The sequence below is a fragment of the Cynocephalus volans genome, chromosome 2, assembly GCF_027409185.1.
Source record: "Cynocephalus volans isolate mCynVol1 chromosome 2, mCynVol1.pri, whole genome shotgun sequence".
Taxonomy (NCBI): domain Eukaryota; kingdom Metazoa; phylum Chordata; class Mammalia; order Dermoptera; family Cynocephalidae; genus Cynocephalus; species Cynocephalus volans.
In genome coordinates, this window is record NC_084461.1 from 81693480 (window position 1) to 81718627 (window position 25148).

Consider the following 25148-nt stretch of genomic DNA (forward strand, 5'->3'; position numbering starts at 1 on the left):
TGTAAACACTATGCAATTCTGATATTATGATATCTTTCACATAGAAACCCGAACACAACCCCACCAGATGCAGAAGCTAGTTTCCACTAGGAATGCTACCTATACTTTTACTACTGGTATCATTATTTAAACGCTTAATGTAGGAGAAACTGAAGGCCAAAAAAGAACATGCCTGCACTTAATTTCAAGTGACAGCTAATACAGTGCATTAAAGATGTAATACTATACACATGGTAGTTATATATAAATAGTAACATTAAAAGGGGTTACAACATCCCTAAGACATCCTAAGTCTAAAACACTTAAAAAGCACATTTGCAGTACAACTTATCTTAAATTATTTTAATTGGTTTCAAGAAGACTACAGATTAGTGATGGGCTTTGACTTTTTCTGATTATAAAAGAGAAACACAGATGAATGCTTTTTAGGCAGCTTAATATCATTCCCAGGTAGACTACCACATAACCTATATTACTTAAATGCCATTAACTATCAATGAATGTTATTTTCACATAAATGTTTTATGTAAATTTTGTTTTCTTAAGGTTGTTACTTCTCCTAATAAATATAGCTAATGCAAAATGTCTTTTTTGTTCTTTCTTTGCATTCATTATCCAGGAACTTTTTCAAAAAGAAAAAAAAAAAAAAGCAGAGAGACAGAGCTTGAATACTCAGCTACCATTTCACTGTTGGGGTGTTTTTATTTTTTGTAGTAGGAAAAATAATCCAGTTACATTCTTTAGCTCAATTGCTTACAAATAACTTATCTGAAAAGAAAAATCAAGTAAATCTGTCAGTTGTGGAAGTTTATTTTTCCATGTGTTATCTAGAGATAAGCCAGCTGGTACTATTAGATTTCCACTGACATAATTGTGCATGAATTCTGATCTGATTTGGTATTACATGGTGCAAAAGGTGACACGTTTTCTCTAATATAACCCATTAGAAAGGAAAGAAATTGCCCAAGTATGAAATCTGAGGACCTTGATTTAGAAACTATGTAACTTTGAGGTTAGCTCAAAGGAAAAAGGGACTTGTTCAACTACCCCAGGCACTGAAGGTTGTGACAAGCAAACCTAATACCCAGGGTAGTTACTCTGTTAGATAATCAATAAAATCTTACATTATCAGACTGCCACAGCTGTATATTTGTTTATCATATTGCCTTGTATGTCTCTAAAATATTCAAGTGTGGAATCACAAAGAGAATGCAGATGCTGTCCCCATTCCCAAAACACTGCTGATCAGAATACTTGCCTAAAATGACAGAACCAAGAAATAGCATTTATGTGCAGAACATGCCGAATATTGATTTTAACATCCACGTAATGTTATCTCACTATAGCAGAGAAATATTGGCTCTAGGGATACCAGAAAAGGGCCTTGACTGACCTATTCACAGTTACTAGGACAAAATTTTTAGAGATATTAGTGATCCTTTAAGTCCTATGAGAAATGTCCTTGAACAAATTAGTAAAATGCCAGGTGTGAACTGTTAGCAATTTCAAATTACATTTTCTAAAAAGTAGAAACTATTTTGTTATAAGAAGGAAATATTCTGCAATCTCCTTTCCTTACTTGACTTTTTATTTTTGGCAGTCAGTCCCAGTAGGTAAAGCCTGACTTCCAGAACACAGACCATTGACATTTTGTCCTCCTTTATTAATGGAGAACAATGGATGTCCACTAGAATTTAGATGGGGATTTTTAAAGGATTCTTTGTAACTCCTTCCTCCTTCCCAACTAGCTTCAAGGGAGAGATTAGAAGGTAAAATTTTTGGATGAAATCTTTATCTATGAGCACGACAAAAGAACTCATGAGCCCTTTCATATTTCAGTGGGAAAGTAGAGAATGACAATTAAGTCAGTCCTTTGTTGCTTCTCATATTGTAAATCAAAAACAAAAAATACATGTATATAGGGTGATAAAACATGAGCCTATCTGGTGATTTTAAGGTGACGTGTTTGTTTAATTTTTGAGATAACCTAATCCGGCACTATGTGCTGATAAACCTTGGATGAGGAGACTCTCCTGGTAGGCAAGAGGCTCCACATTCCTTAATATGACACATTCCTTAATATTCCTTAATATGACATCTATTAGAAGCTTTTGCTCTTTGAAAATTGTGGAAGATTTTGTTTTCCAAAGATAGCCACACAATATCTCCTATCTCATAGGTTCTTATGCAATATGACCTTTATATTCCCTATCAAGAGGTAGAACTGAATTCCCCTCTCCTTGAATCTGGGCTGGCCTTAATGTCTTGCTTGACTAACAGAATGTGGGAGAAGTGACATTCTAGGACTTCCAAGGCTAGGCCATAAGAAGCCTTGCAGCTTCCACTTGGGTTTCTGGAAACACTTGCTTTTGGATTCTCTCTCTCTCAGAACCAAGCTGCCATAGTACGAGGAGCCAGCAACAACTGCCAGTCACCTGACTGAGCCACCTTCAATGTCCAGCCTAGTTGAGCTTTTAGAAGGCTACAGCCCCCAGCATCTGACTAGAACCACATGAGAGATTCAGGCAAGAGCTGCCCAGGTGAGCCCAACCAACCCATTGAATAATGAAAGAGAATGGCAAATTATTACTTTAGGTCACCGTTTTGGGGGGTGTTATGCAAAAAATGGTGGTCTTTGGAGCCTGAGAGACTAGAGTTTAAAGTTTGGTCATTTCACTTCTTTTGTGACTTTGGGTGAGTTACTTATGTCTCAGAGGTTTCAGTCTTTTCATCTATAAAATAGTGACAGTAGTAGCTGTTTCTCAACTGATCCAAGTTCTTTCAGCATCACATTGTCCTAATGACTGTTAGATCAAAGCCAGAACTAGGATAGTTACTATATACCTTTTACCTTTATCCTTCTTGTTTCCACACCAGATCTGTGCTTAGTTATTAAAAATGCTCTGAATGGATAGAAGACACTGTTTATGAACCTGTTGCCATCATTTTTCCCATTGCTGTCAAAAGACAGTGCCCAGGGAAAAGAGGGCCAGGCAGGCATATGGGACACTTTCTCTGTCTATAGTGAGCAGGATGGGCTATGGCTATGCAAATTGCTTTCCAAGTGGCCTACGTTTCATCTCTAGATGAATCAACAGGCTTTGCTACAACATGCTTGGGAAGGAAAATTAATTAAAGGATTTGTTCTCTGATCTCAGTTTCTTCATCACCAGACAAGTTACCTAATTCCTAGTCTTAGCTGTGTCTCTGATAGAAAAGTTAACTTGTTTCTAGGCTCAACGACCTACCCATGATCTGGTTTCTAGGCTTAGCTACTTCCCCACTAGCCAGGTTAATCTTTCTGATACTGGTGCAGCATGGGGATGATGTTTGGTATGCAAATATACAGAGTTGTTGTGAATAATAAAAAAGGTAAGAAGGGAAAATACCATGAAATATGTAAAGTACTGCACAAATATATCTCAGCTAGACATCTCACCATCATCCAGAATCCTAAAATTTTCCTTACTCTCTTCCACACAATTTTTTTCAATAATCTTGTAACACTATTAAAAATCTCTCTCAATTTTTTTTTATTATCACTATTACCATTTAAATGAAAGATGCCCTTTTTTCTTACCAGAGATATGGTGATATCTCCCAGCAGATTTCCCCACTTCAAGTCTCATTTTCTTTTTATTCCTTCCTCTGCCCTGTTGCCAAAGTTCTCTTCTTAAAACACAAATTTCTTCATGATGATTCCCTACTTTACCACTGCCATCGATTCCTTATAACTTGGAGAATGTAATTCACACTCCTTAGATGACAGCCAAGCCTTTACACTCTTAAATGTACATTTCCAGTGCCATTTTCCTCTACTTCCCCTCCTGCACTCTTTGTTTCTACTATACTACACACCCCTTGATTTTATATGCCACACTGCATGGTATGTTCTCATTCATTCAAGATCCAAACTAAATGCCATTTCCTTTGTGGAACACTCACTGACAATTCTGTGAAAATGGTTATCCTCCTGTTTTCTCACCAAAATGTTTCATAACTTTATTATAACATTTTTCTCATTGTATCGGAATTATTGGCTTGCATAACCAAGTGCCCCATGAGTCAGTGACTCCTGAGAGACTCATATTGGGTCATATTCATCTTCGTCTACTCAGTGACTTGTTCCTCAATACATGTTTATGGAACAAAGGTATCATTTTTCAATAAAAGAGATGAAATAGCAAAATAGTTAAACCTTTATCTGAGATTGGGCTTCAAGAAGGGATTTGTAGGTCTATAAACATAGGAAGAAAAAAATATTTTTTAACTTCCTGAGGCTTTGCTTACTCTTGTAAAAAAAATTATGTTTTATGTCAGATTACAATATTAAGACATTGATTCACATAGAGTAATATGGTCTAGGCTTCTGTATCTATCAGCAGAGACTAAGTTATGTTGCAGTAACAAAGACCTCAAAATCTTAGAACCTCATAAAAACAAAGGCTTATTTTTGGCTCACACTACATGTTCATAAGAGCCGAATCCATGTTATCTTTGTTCCAGGACTCAGGCTGAAGGAGTGGCTTCTATGTGGACAGTTCCAGCCTTGTTGTAGAAAGAAAAGAGATGGCACAGCCAAGGATGGCTCTTAAACCTTCTGCTCGGAAGGGACACATGTCAGCCAAAGTGAGTCACATGGCCAAACTTGATATCAGTGGACAGGGAAGTATATTTGTAATATAATACAATCTGCCAAAGATGCTATTGTAGGTAAAAAACTAGTGACATTGTCACTACCGTGTTAAGACCTCTGGGATAGTTTCCTGTTGATAATAATCTAAGAAAACACACCCTGCTAATATGATTACAAGTCATGCATGTCTGTTTACATTGAGTCTAGATTAAGTTAGAAAACATCAAAGAAAAAAATAGTTCCATGAAGTGCTCATATCTATTGGTTTTATATTAATTATGGAGTGTGATAGAACACAAAAATTGCAGTACTTCTTCTGTGGCAAGGTTGTGGCCAATGGAAGCACCTGAAGGAACAGACAGCTTACTCTGAAAATCTATTAGACATTGTGGATCTTTTTCTTTATATAAAAGTCATCTTGATTTTTAAAGACTGGGACTTTACTTGGCTTTGGATTTGTCCCAAGAAAAAAAGACTTGTATTGAAACTTTTCTTATGAGTTAATCATATCACCAAACAAACAAACAAACAAACAAACAAACTGAACAAACAAACAATAAAAAACACTCACGTGCCACTGGAAATATTCTGGTAAAGCCACACATTTCTTAAAGTTGTGTCCTCAAACAATGTCAACGCCACAGAATTTCTGACATTTCCCTAATATTTCTCTTTTGCATGTGACTTAATGAAAATAGATACCTCTATTTGCATAGCCAACTCCTGTTGGCAAGTTCTTACAGTCAAGGAAGAATTCCTACTTTGTGAACTCCTTTTAGAATCTGCAGAGTCAATGTCTTTAACATGGTGAAGAATTTCTTTGCCAAACAAACTTTGAGGCGGAATAAGAATCTTGGCACTCTGGGCTCAGATGGAGCATCTGCGGTGCTTGGCAACACATCTGGTTCTGCTGCTTTGGTGAAGAAACATGCTTCTCATCTCAACATGCAGTGGTGTCAGCTGGTGTCAACGACTCTGCCAGCAATCCTGAAAAAATCGTGTCTATTTCTACAAATGTTGTCAACCTCCTGAGAGCCAGGGCTGACACACTGCTATTTCAAGAGTTTTTGTCAAGAAATGGGAGTAGAAGAGGAAGTTCACTGCTGCAATACAGAAGCTAACTAGCTTTCCAGAGGACCGGTCTTGAAACATTTGATTGACCTTCAATTGAAAGTTCTGGTGTTCTTTGAGGCAAAGGAAATCCAACTGTTAGAATAACCCAAAAGGACAAGAGTCCATTTATAGTTTGCTTTCCTTGATGGATATTTTTGCCAAATTATCTAGGTAAGTCTTTTCATTTAAATTCTTTTAGCACAACTGCCACTCTGGAAGGGTACATCAGAGGTGGATATCTACCTAAACTTTCCAAGATGGGAGAAGTATGTCTGCAGAAGAAACCCACCAACATCTGGAATCATTAGATAACTCTTTGAAAGCTAATTTTTTGCCACCAATGACCTTAACATGGCTCATGAATATTTAATCCTTTTTTAAAAAAATGATAAAGCATTAATGATGCAGACTTTTCAACAGATGATCTCAACACAATATGAATTCAATAAGAATTTTGGAGAATTTTGAGAATCCTCACTATGCCTAACCCTCATCTAATGAACCTCCCCTTTGGTTTGTAACTGTTTTCTTTTGCCAAGTCAGTGTTTCCAGCACTTATTGCCGTGAACTGATAAATCATAGTCAAATGGATGTCAAAGATAACAAACCCATTGCTATGCCAAAAACCACTCCATAGTATCAAAATCAAGCCAAACATCAGCCTTCTTTCAAAAACTTACTTTTGAACTGAATTAAACATTATTTTTACTTGCAAAATTTGCATTAATCTTAGGCATTACTGTCAATAAGATGGTAACAATAGAGATGACTTTATGAAGATACTTTAGAGTCTCTAAAATAATTCCATTTCTATGGTTAAAAAAAAGGCATGAAAAAGTGTGTTTGTGTGTGTGTGTGTGTGTGTGTGTGTGTTTCTGGGGAGAAAATCTATTGTTTTCTTTAGATTCTCAAAGTGTAACTATGACCTAAATAAGGCTAATACTCATGGCCCTTGGTAGGGTGAAATATTTTAAGGAATACAATAAATGTTGTAAGGAAGTGAAATTTTTCTGTTGAAAAATAAAGTTGCTCAGGATTTTCTTCTCTATTCACCAATGTACAGGCTCCTAAATAAGAAAGTACACACAACTACATTAGCGATGGGTCATAACCCAGTCTCATTTTTGGATGAGCTTTTCTGAAATAAAAATTAAAGCAATATGGATACAAATATTTGCTTTGTTAGACACTGTTTTTAGTTTCCATACTGAACGAAGAACTGCATAGCAATATTTATGTAGATGAGTAGAACTAATAGGAAAAAATTAGGAGCTCCGATGTACTGCTTTAAAATGTAGTGTTTTTTGGAGAAGTATAAAAAATGCAGTTGAAAGACACCTGTATTAGTTTCCTATTGCTGCTGTAACAAATTACCATAAACCTCGTGGCTTAAGCAACACAAATTTATTATCTCACAGTTCTGTAGTTCAGGAGTCCAAGATGGGCCTCACTGAGATAAAATCAAGATGTGGGCAGGACTGCATTTCTTTCTGGATGCTCAGAGGAAGAATTCTTTTCCTTGCCCTTTCCAGTTTCTAGAGACAGCCCACATTTACTTGGACTGTAGTCCCCTTCCTCCATCCTCAAAGCCAGAAACATCAGTTGCCACCCCATCCCCACAGCCAGTTTGTGTTTTATTGATGCGATGCTCGGGCCTTGGCCGCGTACTTCCCAGGGGGTAACAGCTGCTTCTTCCGTGCCTATTTTTCAGTCTTCAGGTTCTCCTCGTGCTTGTTGAGCCTGCAGTGCAGGCACATGCTTTCTTGGGCTGCAGATCGAGGGGCCTGTACTTCTTGCCCTTGCAGAACATTCTGAGGTTCTGTTTCTCAGAATGGTTAATGACAGTGAGAACAAGGGTGATGGATTGCGGACAGCTTGGCTGTTGGAGAGTTTGGACCCGCCACCTGTCACTTTGGCATTGTGCAGCTGGGAGAGATCCACCTTCAGGTGCTCCAGCTGTTTCAGCAGCTCTTTCTTCTTCTTGCTGTGAAGGTCCTGAGCCATGATCTTGGCCATAGCTTTGCAAGCAGCCCTCAGCTGCTACCTGCTCTGATGGCCTCTTCCATTTTTAAGGACATGTGATTATATTGGGCCTGCTTAGATAATCCAGGATAACCTCCTGTTTTAAGGTCAGCTGATTATCAACCTTCATCCTACCTGCTACCTTAATTCTTCTTGGCTTTGTAGTATGACATATTCACAGGTTCTAGAGATTAGGAAATGACCAGTTCTGGTATTATCAGCCTACCACACATCCCCTTAGCCGGTATGGTGGGAAAGGGTGGATGTGTAGGAAAACAGCAAGAAGAAGTGGAAACTTAGAAGTAAATAGCCTCTGGCTGGGATGGAACTACCTAAATACTTAAAGATCATGTCTGAGGTAATTTGCATCTGCACTTTGATAATCTGGAAAACCTCCTCTTAAGGAAGCGTAAGTATGCCAAACCTGGAGTCATAAAACCTGAGCATTAGTCCTAGCTCTACCATTTAATATTTATATCACCTTTAGCAATTCACTTATGTTTGACTGAACCACAGTCTCATTTTCTTTTTCTTTTTTTGAGGGGGTGGGGCGCAGCTGACTGGTGTGGGGATCCGAACGCTTGACCTTGATGTTATAACACCACACTCTAACCAACTAAGCTAACCAGCCAGCCCCAGTCTCCTCATTTTAAAATGAAGGGGTTGAACTAGATTATTTCTTGGGTAGAAATAATGCAGTTTAATGTCGCTATGATTCTACATAAAGTAGAGAGTGTTTCTATGGGCTCGATGTCAGTGGGCTATCAGGTTAGTGGGTCTAAGCACCAACAGGTCCCCAAAGGAGGGATGGATCCTTCCCCACGTGTTGCTTATTTTATTCTTATTCGCTCTTCTCCCCAGAAGGAGACAATAAGGGGAAAAAAATAGCCCATCAGGCCCTTTGTCTGCCCAACCACCCCTCTCCTCAGATCAGCATTAGACAATAAGCATGGGATATAGTGTACTACGATTGTAAAATATACTTCAGTTTATAACTAGTATGAGATGTTGCTGTAATCTTTGAAAGGACATGTCTAGAGAGGCAGGCTTTCCTCATTTGTCTATTGTAGGATAGTGTGTCACAGTTTAGCAATAGATACATCCGAAGAACGTAAGGATGTTTCCGCTTTCACACAAAGCATTAGCAGGTCTTGATAGCTGTGGTAGACAGGATTCTAAGATGGCTGACAATATTCCCACCTCCTAGTATTATGTCACGTATAACCCTTGCTTGTGGAGGTAGGTTTAGGAATATGAGGGATTAGTCATTCCCACGATTAGGTTACATTACATGGCACAGTTGCCCTTAAGAAAGGGAGATTATCTTTGGTGGGCCTGGCCTAATCAGGTGAGCTGTTAGAAGGGACCAGCCTCTTCCTGAAAAAAAGAAATTTGAAGTGTGGGAGAGATTCAATCCAAAAGAGATTCTCCATTGATGAATTTAAAGATGGATGGGGCCATGGAAAGTGATCACTAGTAGTGGAAAGCCACAAAAAAACAAGGACTTTAGTCCTTCAACTACAAGGAACTGAAACCTACCAACAGCAGGAACGAGCTTGGAAGTGGATTCTTCTCCAAAGTCTCCAGATGAGTACTCTTTCTGACTGTTACCTTGATGGGAGACCCTGAGAAGAGAACTTAGTTGAGCTGTTCCCAAGCTTCTGACCTACTGAACTGAGGGATAAAAAATGAGTGTTGTTTTAAGCCTCTAAATTTGTGGTAATTTGTTACGTAGCAACAGAAAATGAATAAAACAATGGTATTCCAGTTAAATGTGTTTTCATATTCTTTTTAAAGAATTTTTTTTTCCTTTTTACCTTTCTTACTATCTTTCTCCAAATCCTTGGTCGGTTTTCACACCATGCAGTTATTTTATTGACTATCATTGGAAAATGCATTTTGTCAGATTAAAATCTTCTCTTATATCACTTATCAGAGTTATCTTTTTTCTCTTCTCATAGTTGATTTGAGATGAGGAGATGTATGAATCTCGGGTATATTATATATATATTTAGGGCTGAAGAATTAAGCCAGAAAACAGATTTCAAGAATTAAAGCAAACAATCTGTGTATGTTTAAGTGACAGATACGATTCATCTGCTGTATCTAGTTATCTTGAAACGTAATAACCTTGACGTAACAGTTGAAGAAAAAGAAGCAATGTAAACATAAATGCCTTAACATTTTAATATATTTTATCAATAAACATTACCAGAATGCCATGTATTTGAATCCATGCTTTTCCTAAGGAAACCTGCATTCTATCTTCTGCTTCCTGATGTCGCAGCTGGATCCTATTACAAGGGTAGGCTGCACCACGGAAAGCATGCCTAAACTTTTTAAACTACAAAAGGAAAGCTGATCTTTATTAATTAGATGTCTAGATTATGCAGATTGACCACTGTATTATTACATATAACATGGAGAAAAACACTGTTATGTGGTGTATTGATAGCTCCACTTAGGTAATTTAGCTAAGCCTTATTTGCTAAGATATTGTATTAACCACAAAGGCAGGATTTGGTGTCAGGTCAAAAAATCAGATCAAACTGTGACTTTGTGGTTGATGGTTGAGAGAATGCTCTACAACAAAGGCAACTGAGAACACAGTACGGTGTCGTCTTAACGTTTAGTTCAGGAAAAATGTCATCTCCAGTACAGCTTACCATAGTACTGCTACATAATGCAGATAAGTGAAAATATTAACAAGTCAATGATTCATAACTAAGACTCACCATACAAAACCCATATTCTCTGCCTTTGTGAAAACCATAGAATTGGATTAAGAGAGAAACCACCTAATTTTAGATTTAAGCAAATGTGGACAATGGGTTTTAAAATGAAAGACAAGTCTGTGGATCACAAACCCTCACCTGAATAATGATTAGCTCTTTCAATAAAAAGGAAGAACTCAAGAAAAAAAAAAAAATACTTAAAAGGCCATAATCTGGAAAAACTTCAAAATCTGGAGAGCCAAGTAAATCATGATTTAGCTTTTACCAACTTTAACCAAAGTCTTCCCAGGTATTAAAGTCAGCACTAAAAAAAAAAAAAAAAAGCTATTACAAAGCTATTATGTTAAGTAATTATAATCTTTGCTTCAACTTCTTATACCTGTGTCTTGCCATGTATATCATTATGCTGAGGAAAAACACACCAAGCTCAAATGAAATAAAGCACTTCAGTTATGTCCACACGGACCTTGTCAAGTAGCCAATGACTTGCCCTTTCATTGTGAGTGACTAATATCAATGCTGGTTCTAAAGAAAGACACTTTTCATAATCGCCCAACAATCTGCTAAGTGAAAACATATGGATAGGCTTAGGCAAAGCCTGCCAGGGGTCTTTGCTGAATGGAAAACAGGTGCTCCATTCTGTGCCACGTAATACCCCATTTACCCCCAAGTCCAAAGGTTATAGGACTAATAGCTGCCTTGTGGTAATCAGGGAAAGCCAAGACACTAGCCCTGGTGAAACATCTGGGACATATTTTACATACTTGCAACAGATGCTTCAGGATCAATTAAAGTGAGGCTTTGGCACATTTATTAATCTTTTTTACTTTTATCCTATAAGAGGACCCACTGACCTGACCCCACTATTATACCATATGAGAAAACAGAGAAATAATGAGAGCTAGAGGTCAGTACCTGCTCGTATGGCAAAAAACACATTTGTTTTCTCATGAAATTCCATTATGCATGACTCTATACACAAACTTTAAATAGAGGAACCAATGAATTTTTTAAAGTAGGAAATTACCCTTCTCCCACTGATATCCGAGACATAACAACATTTACTGCTGTGAGAGCCAGTCAAGAGATGGAAGCTGGTAAATGGAGACTTGCAGAACCCTTTCTTATATCCATTTCTTGTAGCTAAAAATCTGTATGTCAAGATGTCCACTGTAAGATTCTTCCCACTATTAATGCAAGCACTTAGAAGTCCATTGTATATTATTACATTTGAGATTATTTTATTCAGATACAATTTTTATGCTGTCAATTGGATTATGAGTAAAATAGGAAAACCTCTTTATATCAGTCAAATAAAGGGTTGGATTTATAAAAATCAGCTCAGAATTCTTTCACATGGTAAATACAGTGTTTGTAGGTATCCTATACAGAAGAATATAGTTGAATTCACAAAGTGATCTAAGCACTCACTTTCAATCAACTTTAGTAACTAGATAGGAAAATATGTTAGAACCAGGGTGTTAATTGCAGATAACCAAACACTAGGTTACAACAGATGCTACTCCAGAGATTTGGTGATGTTTTCACCCTGGCATGTTCCGTTGACATCTATGTTATGGTGAGCTGGCTAACCAGGTGTGGCTATTCGTTTTCCATGCCTAACATCCTCTCTATTAAAAAATGACCATAAAAAGTGAAGATCAGAGGTATAGAATATAAACAAACTGGCTAAAAAAATATAGGTTGACTTCAAGCAGGGACATTGAAGTACTAGACTTCACTAAAGGTTTCCATTTATTAACATTTCTGGGGAAACGCCTGCTGCTGGGGATGGATCTTTATGGTGGCTTTAATAATAAAGCAGCAACAAGCAAGGAAAAATGGCCATAGATGGATGGCAGCTCAGTGTTTATCAGCGGAGAAATGATGATTCAGAGCTGGCATGTTGAGTTAAAATACAAGCTCTCTCCAGCTCTACAACTGACCTTCACAATAAATCATATCATTTATTGCCAGAAGTGTATGCTTGTGTTATTTAACATTAAAAACAAGCACATATGTGTTTTTTCAGGAAGGAGATTTTGTTAGTTTATGTTTGATGATGTCGCTAATGACTAAGTGATGTACAGAAGAAAAATTTCACATAAAAGTTCTATCAATTTAAAAATGTTTGAAATAGCATTAGAAGGGAGAAAGCGTGTGTGTGTGTGTGTGTGTTTCCATTTTCCTTTAAGCACTGAATAGTAGTTAGGAAAAAAAATCATTTGGGAGATTAACTAATCACTGTGAATTTCTTTTTGACATTTCTAATGCTTGCTTCCAGCACACAGATTCTTACACTGGGATATAACTGTACATCTCTACTGGAATCAAAGGTCAAGGGCATAAATTAAGATACACTGTTTTTCTCCTTTCTTCAAAAAAATTTCATTGCTTTACTATAACAGAAGTCAGATAGATTCTGGTGAAGGTCAAAATCTGGTTATATATGCTGAACAATGTAGAAATAATTAATGATATTCTCTCCCCTGCCTCCTGATCTCACCCTAGGACTTTTTAGATTTTAGGTTTGGAAATGTCCAGAGAGGATGATGTAACAGCATCACTATCCTTGCCATAGAAAGCGTTCTTCCAACCCCAACCACTGTTGCAGTGGTGCGAGGTCATGCTAATTCCTCCCTCCAGTGGTCCCCTCTCCCTGGGGGACCACCAATTCTAGCAATCCTAGAAACTAGCTGTTATTTACCATGGTTACTCTCCCCAAACCAACCAGCAATGGAAATATAAGACTCACTGAATGGGCTTTCCTGACCAAGGAGCCAAGGGGCCATTTCAAATCTAGGCAAGGGCTGTGAGCACCGGGGTTATTTAAATGTCCTCCAGAGCACTCCACACACATGCATTCTTTTGCTGAGCAATTTTTCGAAAATTACAGATGACAATATCCATGTTCAACTCATGCAGGCTGCTATTTTTTTTTTTTTTTTTTTTACTTCTTCCCCCAAAGCATAGCCCGATTTGTAATACTCGAGATAGGACAAATTTTTGCCCTTCAAAACAGTTGTCAATGCCGTTATCTTCATGAGAGCTATCAAATTCCAGACAAGCTGAATTATTTTTTTTTTGTTCCTGGCAGAAAAATATTTGACCCAGCTCTGGACAAAAGCGAAGAGGATTTATAGCCCTCTCTCCCTCTTTGCAACATGCAGTGGCATTGTTAGGATGATAAACAGCACTGTCCAATTTTCTGGACTCAAACACTTCAACTCCTTTTTTAACTGTCTGTGAAAACAGTGTCATGTCTACATTTCCCCATCCCCAGGTACCCAAGTGCTGGGAAAGATAATTACCTTGTCATCTTTGTCTTCTTCTTCTTCCTCGTCCTCTAGCATGTCCTCCACTACCTGCAGACAGAAACAGAAGTCATTTTTGTGCTCTTAAAGGAGAGAATTTTGTTCTGTCATTTTGAACCTTTCAGAAATGAAAACTTTATTAACATTTGAAACAGATGCATAAAGAAGGAATATTTGATCTAGAGACAGCGATTAGGAAAATGCTCTGCCTTTAATTGATTAAAACCAGGGACCTGCATCCCAGTCAGGGGAATTCTATTTATGTGAAGTGTTTTGTGACAACTTAAAGAATCTGAAATATGCATAAGGTAAACTAACATTAATTTGAGGGATACTTTAAATCAGGAAATTTCCTTTCTACCTATTCTGCTGTCTATAATAATCAGGCACTTTAGATTTAGGTCTAGATAACTAAGCATGAAACAGTTCTGCTATTTCTAATTTACTTTTCACCAAACTCTAAGGTAAAAAACTATATCTGTTAATTGATTCATGCCTATGGTCTATGGCATAAAACTAACAATATCTTCTATGGCTCAAATTTTAATTATTATGTATAAATGTCAACTCTTGACTATCTCTCTATTACTTTTTGATTTTTGCAGATTACCTGAAAGTTTCATTTTAATTCTCTGTGATTTTATACAAGAATTATATTAAGGGAATAGATATTATTAGGCAAAAATTAGAAATGTATTCTATAATCAAATGTGTACAGTGTGTGTGTATAACCCAGGCAGGTGGATATGGATGTGTGTACTCTTTTAATCACTCTTAGATCGTCTACTTCAGCAGAATGGAATAGTCATTTTGGATTTGCCAAATAATTTCCCTTTGCCTCCATCAGTACATAACAGCAGGCATTAAGAATAGAACTTCATTCCATTTCAGGTGTTTATGATTTTACACATGTACACAAGCATACACAACTGCACTCCATGGATCCAAAAATGTTTTAAACTTTGGGGAATGTTGTTATTCAGGTAAGTCCCAAATGTATTTATGACATTTGATACAGTTTCTAAATTTCTGTAATATTTTCCTAATTGAGTCCAGATATCTATCTCTGAATAGACTTAATAGAATCATAGAATCATGGTTATCAAATATTTTAAAACCTTACTCCCAAAGCTCATAACTTCAGAAGAAAGAGACACGTAGCCCTTCTTTTTGATATAAACAGGAATATTCTATGAGTGAAAACTCCAATAAACAAGACTGTATTATACAAAGAGTTACATAAACTGAGATAACATTTCAGGACTCTCAGTTATTCCCTATAATTTTTCTCAAATATTCTAAAAGCCATTAACTGATTTAAAAGAATAGCCAAAATGCAAACTTCCAGGTCTCATGAATCAATATATAATCCAAAGCATATGATGATCTGTGAGATTGTTTCTAATTTAATGTCATACTTTACATCTTCTGTGAAATGGTAGAATTTTGTGTTTTTTCATTTGGACATTCAACATTTCAAAAGTATCATAGTAGCACCATATGCTGTTTCCAATATCTAATAAGAGCTTACACTTTCTTTGGGAACATATACAATGATTCAGTATCAACATTAAAGATGAACTCTTGCATTCTCTCTAAACATATTCAGCCACCCCATACACATTTATTTATAAACCTCCTTGTCAGAGGCACAGAGTGCTAGGTAATATGGGAACACAAAGATGAATAACACAGATGCTTTGTGTATAGCCCTATCAACCCTCAAGAGGCTTACAATCCAGTAGATTTAAATGGGGCCTATCAGATAACCTTTCATGTTGACTTTCAACTTCCCCAAATTGGAATCATTCACATTACAAATAACAGACAACAATAGCAACAATGTATAGTTGAGGTGACATATGCCAGGCTATTCCAGATTGGGCTATTTGTGACGCAGGTTTAAAAAGGAAAAGCAGCTGCAATGTTTCAGCGCATTATGTTGCAGCAAAATAATTCACCCAACCCTCACCCGATTTTTTAAAATGGTTACTATTTTGTACCTCTAATAAAATTATCTTTAAAATTTTAGCTTTAAATGAAGTAATTTCTTTGCTAAAATTATCCGTGCAGTCATATCAAATATGTCAAGGAAAATAAAACAAATATACTTTTACTCCTATGAATAAATTCAACTATTGCAACTAGTTATTATGAAGAATGTATTACATGCCTCCTCTCTGCAGTACTTATCACACTGCAGGTGCTATGAAGGAAGAATGGCATTGAACTAGCAGATTGCAAGGTACATAATAGATGTTCAAGAAATATTTGCTGATTGAGTGAGTAGATTAATGCATCATCTATTCTTCATATCTTTGAACATACTTTTGCTAAAGTACTTGTTATTTTTCTCACAGAACTAACTTAGCTCACCTGAAAAGACATATACCTAATCAATGATGCAGATTAATAAAAGCAAATATTGAAAATGCTTTCAAACATTTGCCTGGAAATAGAACTGATGAACACTTAACCTTTATTTTAAGATTTGGAGATCTCCACTATCTTCAAATTAATATTTAAAAATCCAAAATATGATCGAACCATAAAACAAATCACTAGCTTAATTTACACATTTTACAAATCGGCTGTAGATCTTATGTTCAAGTATGACTCAAAGAGGTCTACAGAATCAAGCTCTTCATTTGCAAACCCCTAACTGTTCTTACCCTGCACAAGCGGGTAATTGGCTATGCACAATTTCTCCACAAATGTGCTGCCAGAACCACCCAATACAACCATTTGCTTTTACATTGGCAGAAAAGTGTTGTGTTAGCGAGAGGCCTTTGTGTTGTGTTTTAGCGCCCTAGTGAGGGCTTTTCTCCTCCTCTGGTGCCTGTTTAATGTTACATCATAAACATCTACAAGTGAGGATTTATAATACAGATGGTTTCCTATTGATGCCTTTAAACTGCTTCAGAGTGTATTCCACTATCACATTTTGCTCAGGTGAAGCGTAAGGTGCCTTGGAAAATGAAGAGGATAAAAGCACCTATACCACAGTGTTGATTAAGGAAGGATCTGATGAGAAAATATATACAAAGTACTTAGCACAGTTCCTGTAAGTACTCAAAAAATGTTAGCTATTAATAAACATAAATAACCTCAACTTAATATTTTAAACATTAATTTTTAGGAATTAAATTATATATTTTTCCTGGGCAAAATATTTTGTGTTCTAAATGACATACAAAATTCTGATTCATGTTTTCATTGACACTCAGAAACACATACAGAGGCACAGGTAGAGGTGTGGATGAAGATTCCAAATTAAAATTATGATGCTTTCACAACTAATCGTCAGGCTTTAATGGTCCAGTGAAATGGATGGCTTTGAGGACAAGAGTGTCTCAGAAGCTGAGCTGTGCTTTAAGACAGGAGCTCTAGCCAAATGCAAGGAACATAGGAACTGCAAACTGAGCTTTAAAAACAAACTGTATATATCACTGAAGTGCATTTAATGACGGCACAAAATTGTAACCTTTCCCAGAGAACTCAAAAAACACCTGCTATTTAGGAAGAGCATGCTGGAGTTTAACACTTAACTAAGGAAAACAAATAAAATAAAGGAGTTCTAGTCTCAAATTCCATCTCTTTCCTCTTCAAATTAAACCAAATAAGCACTACATAGTTTTGTGTTCAAGTATACAAAGTCCAGTTTCCCAAACACTTGTCAGCAATAATTTAATAACAACACATTCATAGGATTTCCTTGATGGGGGAAAAATAAAATGAGTGACGAAAAATGCATGTGTTAGAAAAGACACATTTACAAAATCAGTTTTTTCTCTTTTTTCTTAAGGGGGAATATCTTAGATCGACTCTAGGATTCTCTTTCCAAATTATGCTTTCTGATACCTTGCTTGAAAGCAAGTAGTATTAATCAAACAAAGGAAGGGCACTAGGGAAATCAGAAAGATGTAATGCAAGCAGTTAAAAGTGACATGACCTTCTGTAATGTCGCTCGTCACAGACTTATATGCCACACACTGGAGGAAGGTCTTGAAAGAAGCTGATTCTCGGTACTATTCCTTGAATGTAATACTAATAAAGATGACATTTTAAAAAACACACATAGACAGCCCCAAATGCAGCACGCCAGCTACATTACAGGCAAAGAATAAGCAGATAACATTATTTTAAAAAGCATAATATTTCTTCTTCCATATTCAATATTTGCTGAACATTTGTCATTAACATATAAAATATAACATGTGGCTGTACATTTTAAAAATCCATTTTTAAAATGAAACTATATTGCATCTACAGAATCTAAAATATCTTACATAGTTGGAGAGGAGCTCTTTTCATATTACAAGATTTTTAACTGTAACACAACACAAAACACTTCGTGATTTGCAAGGAAATAAAATGTTATTTGACTGAAAACATTAATAATGATGTTGGTAATTTGAATAAAAATATGACATCACCTTTAGAATTATTCCACAGGCCAAGATATAAGGGAAGCGACAGAAGGATGCAGTATAAGACCAAGACAGTGAAAGGATAAGGAAAAGTGGATTCAGGCAAACTTCATTAGTAAAATAATCATAAACAGTGGATACTAATTATCGCTTTTCAATACCATTTTAGGGTACACGTTTAAAACTAAAGTGACAAGAGGGGGTTAAAAAGTCCATGAATAATTCTTGAAACACTTTGTATTACGATCTTCCCAGGAATAAAGTCTTTGACTTATTTAAATCCCTTTAAACAAAAAGAAACCAAAAGAATCTTGGAAAGATAAGCGAAGTACTGAGTACGATGAAGCCCAAACTTCTCAAAAGCCAATGCTGACACAAACCAGTTTCTTTTGTATGTTTACTTTCTTTCCTTGGAAATAACCTTTGGATTAAATGGATGTTTTGCTATGCTGAGAATGAAGAGTTGCACAATTCAAATTGCTTTCCTCAAAACCAGTCTATAAAGAAGCAACGCATTTAAATTAAAGAAGAAACACTGCTGTCCAGATGTGCAACTGTGATGTTAAAACATTAAAAAACTTGTCACAAAAGAAGTTTCATATTTAATTTCATATTCATAGAACATCCAAGTGTACAGTTGTTTATATCTGGATACATTACAAACTAAATGCTTATTTCTGCCCTAGAGATATGGAAGAATTTGGGGAGAGTGGTATTCTTCAACGTGGGTCTGGAGTTCATTTATATTATTGTGTGTATGCAGGAACTAAGCAGAACATGCTTTTGTGTGCCAATGGGTTTATTACAAGTACGTGTAAGTATAGTATGAAATTTTACAGTGCTATGGATTGGGAAGATGCATAAACCACGCAAATGATTTCAGATTGCTTGAAAGTGCAGGAGGTCAGGCTGAAGACTTTTGTGGTCATTAAGATCATTATAGATGTGCTTGGGCAGACAATTTTACAGCAGTATACCTGTTTCTCACAAGATTTTTGAAAAGGAACTTTGCTAAATGAATGGCACAGTTAAACTGTACTTTACTCCATATTTGTAAGCATAATAAGAGTCAAAGAAGTCTGGGATACTGTTTCATCCAGAATATCTGAAAAGCAGCTGCATGTATGATGTCTGCTTAGTTTGATTCATGCTATTAAGAATTTGACCTTGTAGTATTTCAGCTACAGTAGTCATCAAGATAACTGAACCACTAGATGTAATAATAATTAGTGTGATAGGCTTGCCAGTGAGGCTGAATATATTGCAATACAAAAGAAGGCAGACTGAAAAGAAAAGCATTAGTGCTTACTGCTAAAACACTTCCTGATTTTTACTGAGACACTCAAATACAATTATTTCTTCTTGCAGAATGTATTTCCTTGGCTCATTCTGGGAAGTGCCATGTTGTAATTTAGTCTGATTCTTAATAGGAAATGTGGCTTTAATGTGGCTATCAGATGACTTTTGATGCATGCCACTGATTATATACAGCCTGTATTCTGCATTGTCAACAACAGCATTCTTATTTGCAGTATAATATGTTTTGCTGTAAAGGTGCAAGGACAGTAAATTTACTTTACTGGCCAAGAGTATGTAACCTTTTATTTTCTTAAGTGTCAGCTTAATATGCAGAAAAAAACCCTTCCATTAAGAAAGACTAAACAATAACTAATATAAATTCTATAATCAGTATAAGCATCTTAAATGAATTTCTTTTCATATTTCCTACTCAGTATTCTTAAACGTTCATTCTCACCCTTACACAAAGCACTGTGAACAGAATTCTGGTGTTTCTTTGAACTATGTCTCCATCTAAAGGCTTCACAATGTATTGTATTTTTTGCTTGCAGGAAAATTCTAATCTTGGTTATCTTTAGGATATTGCATATTAATTTAATTGAGTAGGAAAAAATAGGTCAACTATAAACCTATAATGTGCTTTTTAAATAATAATGCTTTCTTGAAGCTATATTATCTGTCAGGTTAAAAAAAAAAGCATACAAAAGGCCAAAAAGTTGAGTTATTTCATATGCTTTGCTGATAAAATTAAAAGATAACTAGAGACAACACTAATCTATTTCATAAAATTTAATGTTTTCAAAACAAATTATTTTTGTAGTTAATAATAGAGTTCAACTAAAAAATAAAATTATGTATATAAGCCTCTATATTTAAAGCCAAATTTCCTTTCAAGATCCACAACTTTGTAACAGAAAAGACACAATTATAAATGTTTCAAACCTTGAAAACGACCTTAGGAATTTTAATTTTTTAAGCATCTAATGAAAGTTCCACATTATCTATTTAAAACATTTTCTTCAAAGCAAGAAAAGAAAGCTGCTGTGACCTTTGTATGAATACCATGTACTGCCATCTTCTCATAAGTGTACTTTGCTCTAACCCTATCAGATATGTCTGGGAGCATTAAAGCTACAATTGTCAAGAAATTCTTTTTCAGGTAAATGCGTAATTTTGCACATGTATTACAGGTAAATACTATACTTTTGGAACATTAGGGATCATAAAGAGCAAAATTTGAAAACAAAACCAAATTCATCTTGGAAATTAATGTTAGCAAACTTAAGACCATACTGATCTGTTAGGTTTGATTCACTTTTAATGGAAATTCACAGCAACTCCCTATTTTAAACAATATGTTGGGGGATCATGAAGGGGAGGTGTGGAATGGATACATATTTGAAGAGAAAAATATTCTGACACAAATTTCAGTTTTCTTTTCCTTTCCTTTCTTTTTTTTTTTTTTTTTTTTGCTGAGAATATTTTGAGGCCTGAGAACATTGTGTCAGAAAATTTAACTTTAAAAATGGAGCATGTTTTGAATGTCAAAAAATCATACAGTCAGAAAACTTCAGTTCTTTCCTTCTATCTCTTTCCTATAAATAATAATGATAAAATATTTTTTATCTTTTTTTTATGAAGAATAATCACCTTACAAAAGAAAGCCCTAGTGGGTTTAGACCTACATTTGGACTGAAAAGAATGTCTGTGGTGAATGGTGAATTGTAGCATAAAAGCCTGAATGAAAAGAACGTTTGCAAAACCTCACACAAAACCTCGGTGACCGTCATATCATGAGCTTCTTGAAATATAACACAGAGCTCTAGATCCTAGAAAAAGCCTGCCTGGTCTAACTCATCATTTCTGCTTTATGTAGTGTACTGTGTGATTGCCAAATTAGTGTATAATGCATTTATAATATTTATAGTACCAACATTTGGTTAAATAACGTTTATATAAGATTTATGTTGATTTTTTTTATTTCTCATTTAATGGCAAATTATGAAGAGCATGTTTCATAAAGATAATTCTCCATTTAAATTCATCAGTCCATTAAATATTAAAATTATGTTTCTGATGCAATCGAGAACAAATTTGTCCAGCTTCAGTGATTATTTGCACTCATAAAAATTAGGTTTGATTAATAAAATTTAAATGCTTGATTAAGTTGACATTTTCATGTTCCATTCTGATTTATTAAAATTAGTCCCTGTCTCCAGGCCTGGTATGCTGGTGTAGGTTTACCTTTCCCCTTCTCTTACCCAACATCCTGAGTGAGGCTGTTAGAAAGGAGTATTTTGCTTTTGGACTCAGTGATAGTTTCAGTGAAATGCCCTGTTCTTTGCTCATCGTGCTGCCTGCCTTTGTCTTTATGGACTGTGCATGGTGGAGATTTGTATTAAAATAAACAAGAAAAATGTTTCTTTCAGATATCCATAGATATGATCTGTAAAATGGCATACACTTACGGTATTTCTGTAAGATTTAGTTACCAAGAAGCTTTAATTTGTTGAAGACTGCTTTTGTTCAAATTTCTTCATATGCTTTTTTTATTGATAAAAATATTGTTTTTATTTTTGTGGGACTCCCATGTACATAGCAGGGAGATCATGAACACAGGAAATCTTACTGTGGCAATGCTGTTGTCTTCATCTTAAGCTTAAAACTAAGAATGACTAATGGCCATGAAAACCATCCTCTTCAACAGGACTTACAAGGGAACTCTTCAAGAGAGGTCATGACTTTATGTCCAAACTCCATAATACCCACTCTGCCTTGTTCTGTTTCATACACACTGGGAAGGTGCTTAGTTGTCATTTATGAGCACTCACTATGTGCTTACCATATTGTGTTAATCATCTCTTAAATGCTCAGAAGATCCCAACAAGGTAGCTATTGTCTCCATTTTATTGATGAGAAAATTGAAGGAATGAATAATTTTGTACAGCTGACAAGCAGAAGGTTTGAAATTTAATCCCAAGTCTTCTGAATTTTAAAGTTTCAGCTCTTAACCTCTACCAGCTGAAAAGGCATAGTAGTAACACTTATTTTTAAGATGTTTCTGGTGTTGTCCAAGGGACTGTGACACATTTGGGAACTTTGTTTAGGTGAACTGTCTTTCTCTTATTTAAGCAATGCTACCAAAATATTTAGTTATTTTTGAAATAAGTGATAGTGTGTAATAATTATTTTCTTTTTCTTATATGATGAAATAAATTCAGTAACAAATGGCAGAAAATGCCCTTTTTAGGTGTATTTTAGTTTGGTCACTGAAACAAGTAAGATATATTTTAGTTTGGTTAATGGTCTAGTTCCATATTTAGGATGGTAGAAAGGTCTCAAAGTTGCATACTCTTGACAAACGTATCCCATACAACACTTAAAAAATAAATGCAAAACTCGTAGGATTATTGGACTCTTAAGAATAATGATTTATAAACACTTTCCAGAAGCAGATAAAGACATATCATTTGATTTCTACTTTTAATTTCATGTCACCTTTCTGAACCAGGGAGAATAAGTCTCCACAAATATCATAAGAAACCTTCTGCCAACACCACTCACCACACTGGCCATGATAATCAAGACTAGCAATGCAAACTAGTCACAGGGTCATGAATCAGCCAGAAGGTGCTTCTGTTGGCCCCACATCCTACCTCCCTCACCACAAGATTTCTAGGAGTTTGGCTATCTACCAGGAGGAGATTGCAAAATCATTTAGAAAGAACAAAGAGGAAATCACTAGAAAAAGGTATAATAACACATCTACCCTGAGTCCAACACTGTGGGTATCCTTTTTCTCCTCTCCTGAGTCTTACTCCTCAGTTACAGAAATGACAAAATTGTGGGGACAGACCTTTTGGAAGGAGGACATAGGTGATTAAACCAGTAGGCTGACATATGGGTAGACTCTTCAGTTGGACACTTTGGAGGACCATCGAGGTGATGAATTTCTTGGATCCATGGGAGTCTTTGAAGTAAGCTTAAGGTGTCAGTTTTTCAATGATTCTTTGGGGCTCCAGGGGTCAGATGGGGCTCAAATACAAGACAATCATCCACCTATGGGTGTAAGACCTTCAGGTGTCCTTCAAAGTTGCCAAGACAATTCATTTGGTGGAAAAGAAGCAGGGTTTCAGGGAAGAAATCCTCTATAAGAACTAGGAGTAACTCTTTGCCCTGTTACATTCTCATATATGTCTCTGCAGAATCTGAGCAAGATAGGAAGAATTCAGGAAGGTGGTGGGGGACCAAAATAGGAGAGTCACTGTAGGCATCCTCTATGGCAGCCTCCACTAACTTTAAACTCTACGTCTCTCTTCTGAGTCCTAATAGATCTAAGGCAAGAAGTGTGCCTTCCAACGAGGAAGATCTTTAGTAATTGACTTTTAAAAATAGAAATGCTTTCCTTTACATCTTTCTCTATATGAACTGACATGTCACGTACAGGTAACTCTCATCTTCCACCATTCTACAATTTTATCTTTCTAATTTTCAGTTTAGCCACAGTTTGAGAATGGAGTAAAAGGATAGTCAATAAACTTGAGAAGTATTAAAGGCAAACATGGAGTTACTCAGTGAAAGAGACAGACTGAGGAGTGAAATAAGAGCTGTGGCTACAGATAGTTAACCCTCCTTTCTTTACAATACGGCACACACACACACTCTCACACATCTAGGATGATCTAAATGTCTCTTTTGTGCATTATGCAATCATATACAGACTTCTATCGCTGCACCTATTATATTCATGTATTCTATTTAGTTGTTTCCCCTCACGAGACCATAAACTATCCTGGGAAAGGAGCATGTCTTAATCATCTTTAAACAACAGTCAGCACTGTTATTGTCTATAAATGTTCAATAATTTGTTGAATGGAAATAATTATGCATAAAAATTAGACAATTTTTGGTTTGGAAAGAAATATTGGACTAAAATATTTATTCATTCATCAAACATTTTTTGAGCAAGTGATCATGCTGCTGTCTGACACATCTTGCTTTGTTCTGGGCTTAGATACACAAATAAAAGAAACAATTAGATCAAAGGCTGGTGAGGAAGACCCACAGTGAAGCAATTGTTACAATACAGTGAGAGTGTTGTGATTTTTATTGTTGTAGTTTTTCTAATTTGTTCTTGAGGGCTCTCTCTTGAGAGTGGCCATAAGACAAGATAGCCACTTTCTAGGAGAGCTCTGACCAGGGGAAAGTTAGGTTCAGTTGTGTCAGTTAGGTGAGACCCAATGCAGAAGTAAAATTGAAATGCATGAACCAGAAGAAATTTATTACTCACAGGTCCAGAGAGGTTAGGGGTGCCAGTGGGAGGCTGAGGGAAGTCTGGAGGTGACAGGGAACTCAACCAGTGGGTGTGGCATGTGAGAGAAAGAGCAGAACTGTGGGAGTATGCCTTTATTAAGCTCCATGTGCATAACCTCTTGGCTAGTTTAAATAAAATACCTGTGAGGGGGGAAGTTATTTACATAACTCTGGTGTTGACCATTAAATTTTACCATGGTCAGCAGCTGTGGGGTGTGCTGGGTTTTGGGTCAGTGGGATGAGGAACAAGTGGGTTATATTACAGACAACCACATGGGGAGGGAAG

General features: G+C 36.1%; 1 protein-coding gene and 1 pseudogene across 16 annotated transcripts in view; both read right to left on the reverse strand.

Annotated features, from left to right (window-relative positions):
- MCTP1 (multiple C2 and transmembrane domain containing 1) overlaps nt 1–25148 on the reverse strand; it is a 536345-nt gene that overhangs the window by 50029 nt on the left and 461168 nt on the right. For all 16 annotated transcript variants that reach the window (XM_063085528.1, XM_063085527.1, XM_063085526.1 and 13 more), the window contains one exon: nt 13818–13871. In XM_063085528.1, the coding sequence (XP_062941598.1) occupies nt 13818–13871 (54 nt within the window). The remainder of the gene's footprint in view (nt 1–13817; nt 13872–25148) is intronic.
- LOC134369457 (large ribosomal subunit protein uL29-like) lies at nt 7384–7765 on the reverse strand (annotated as a pseudogene).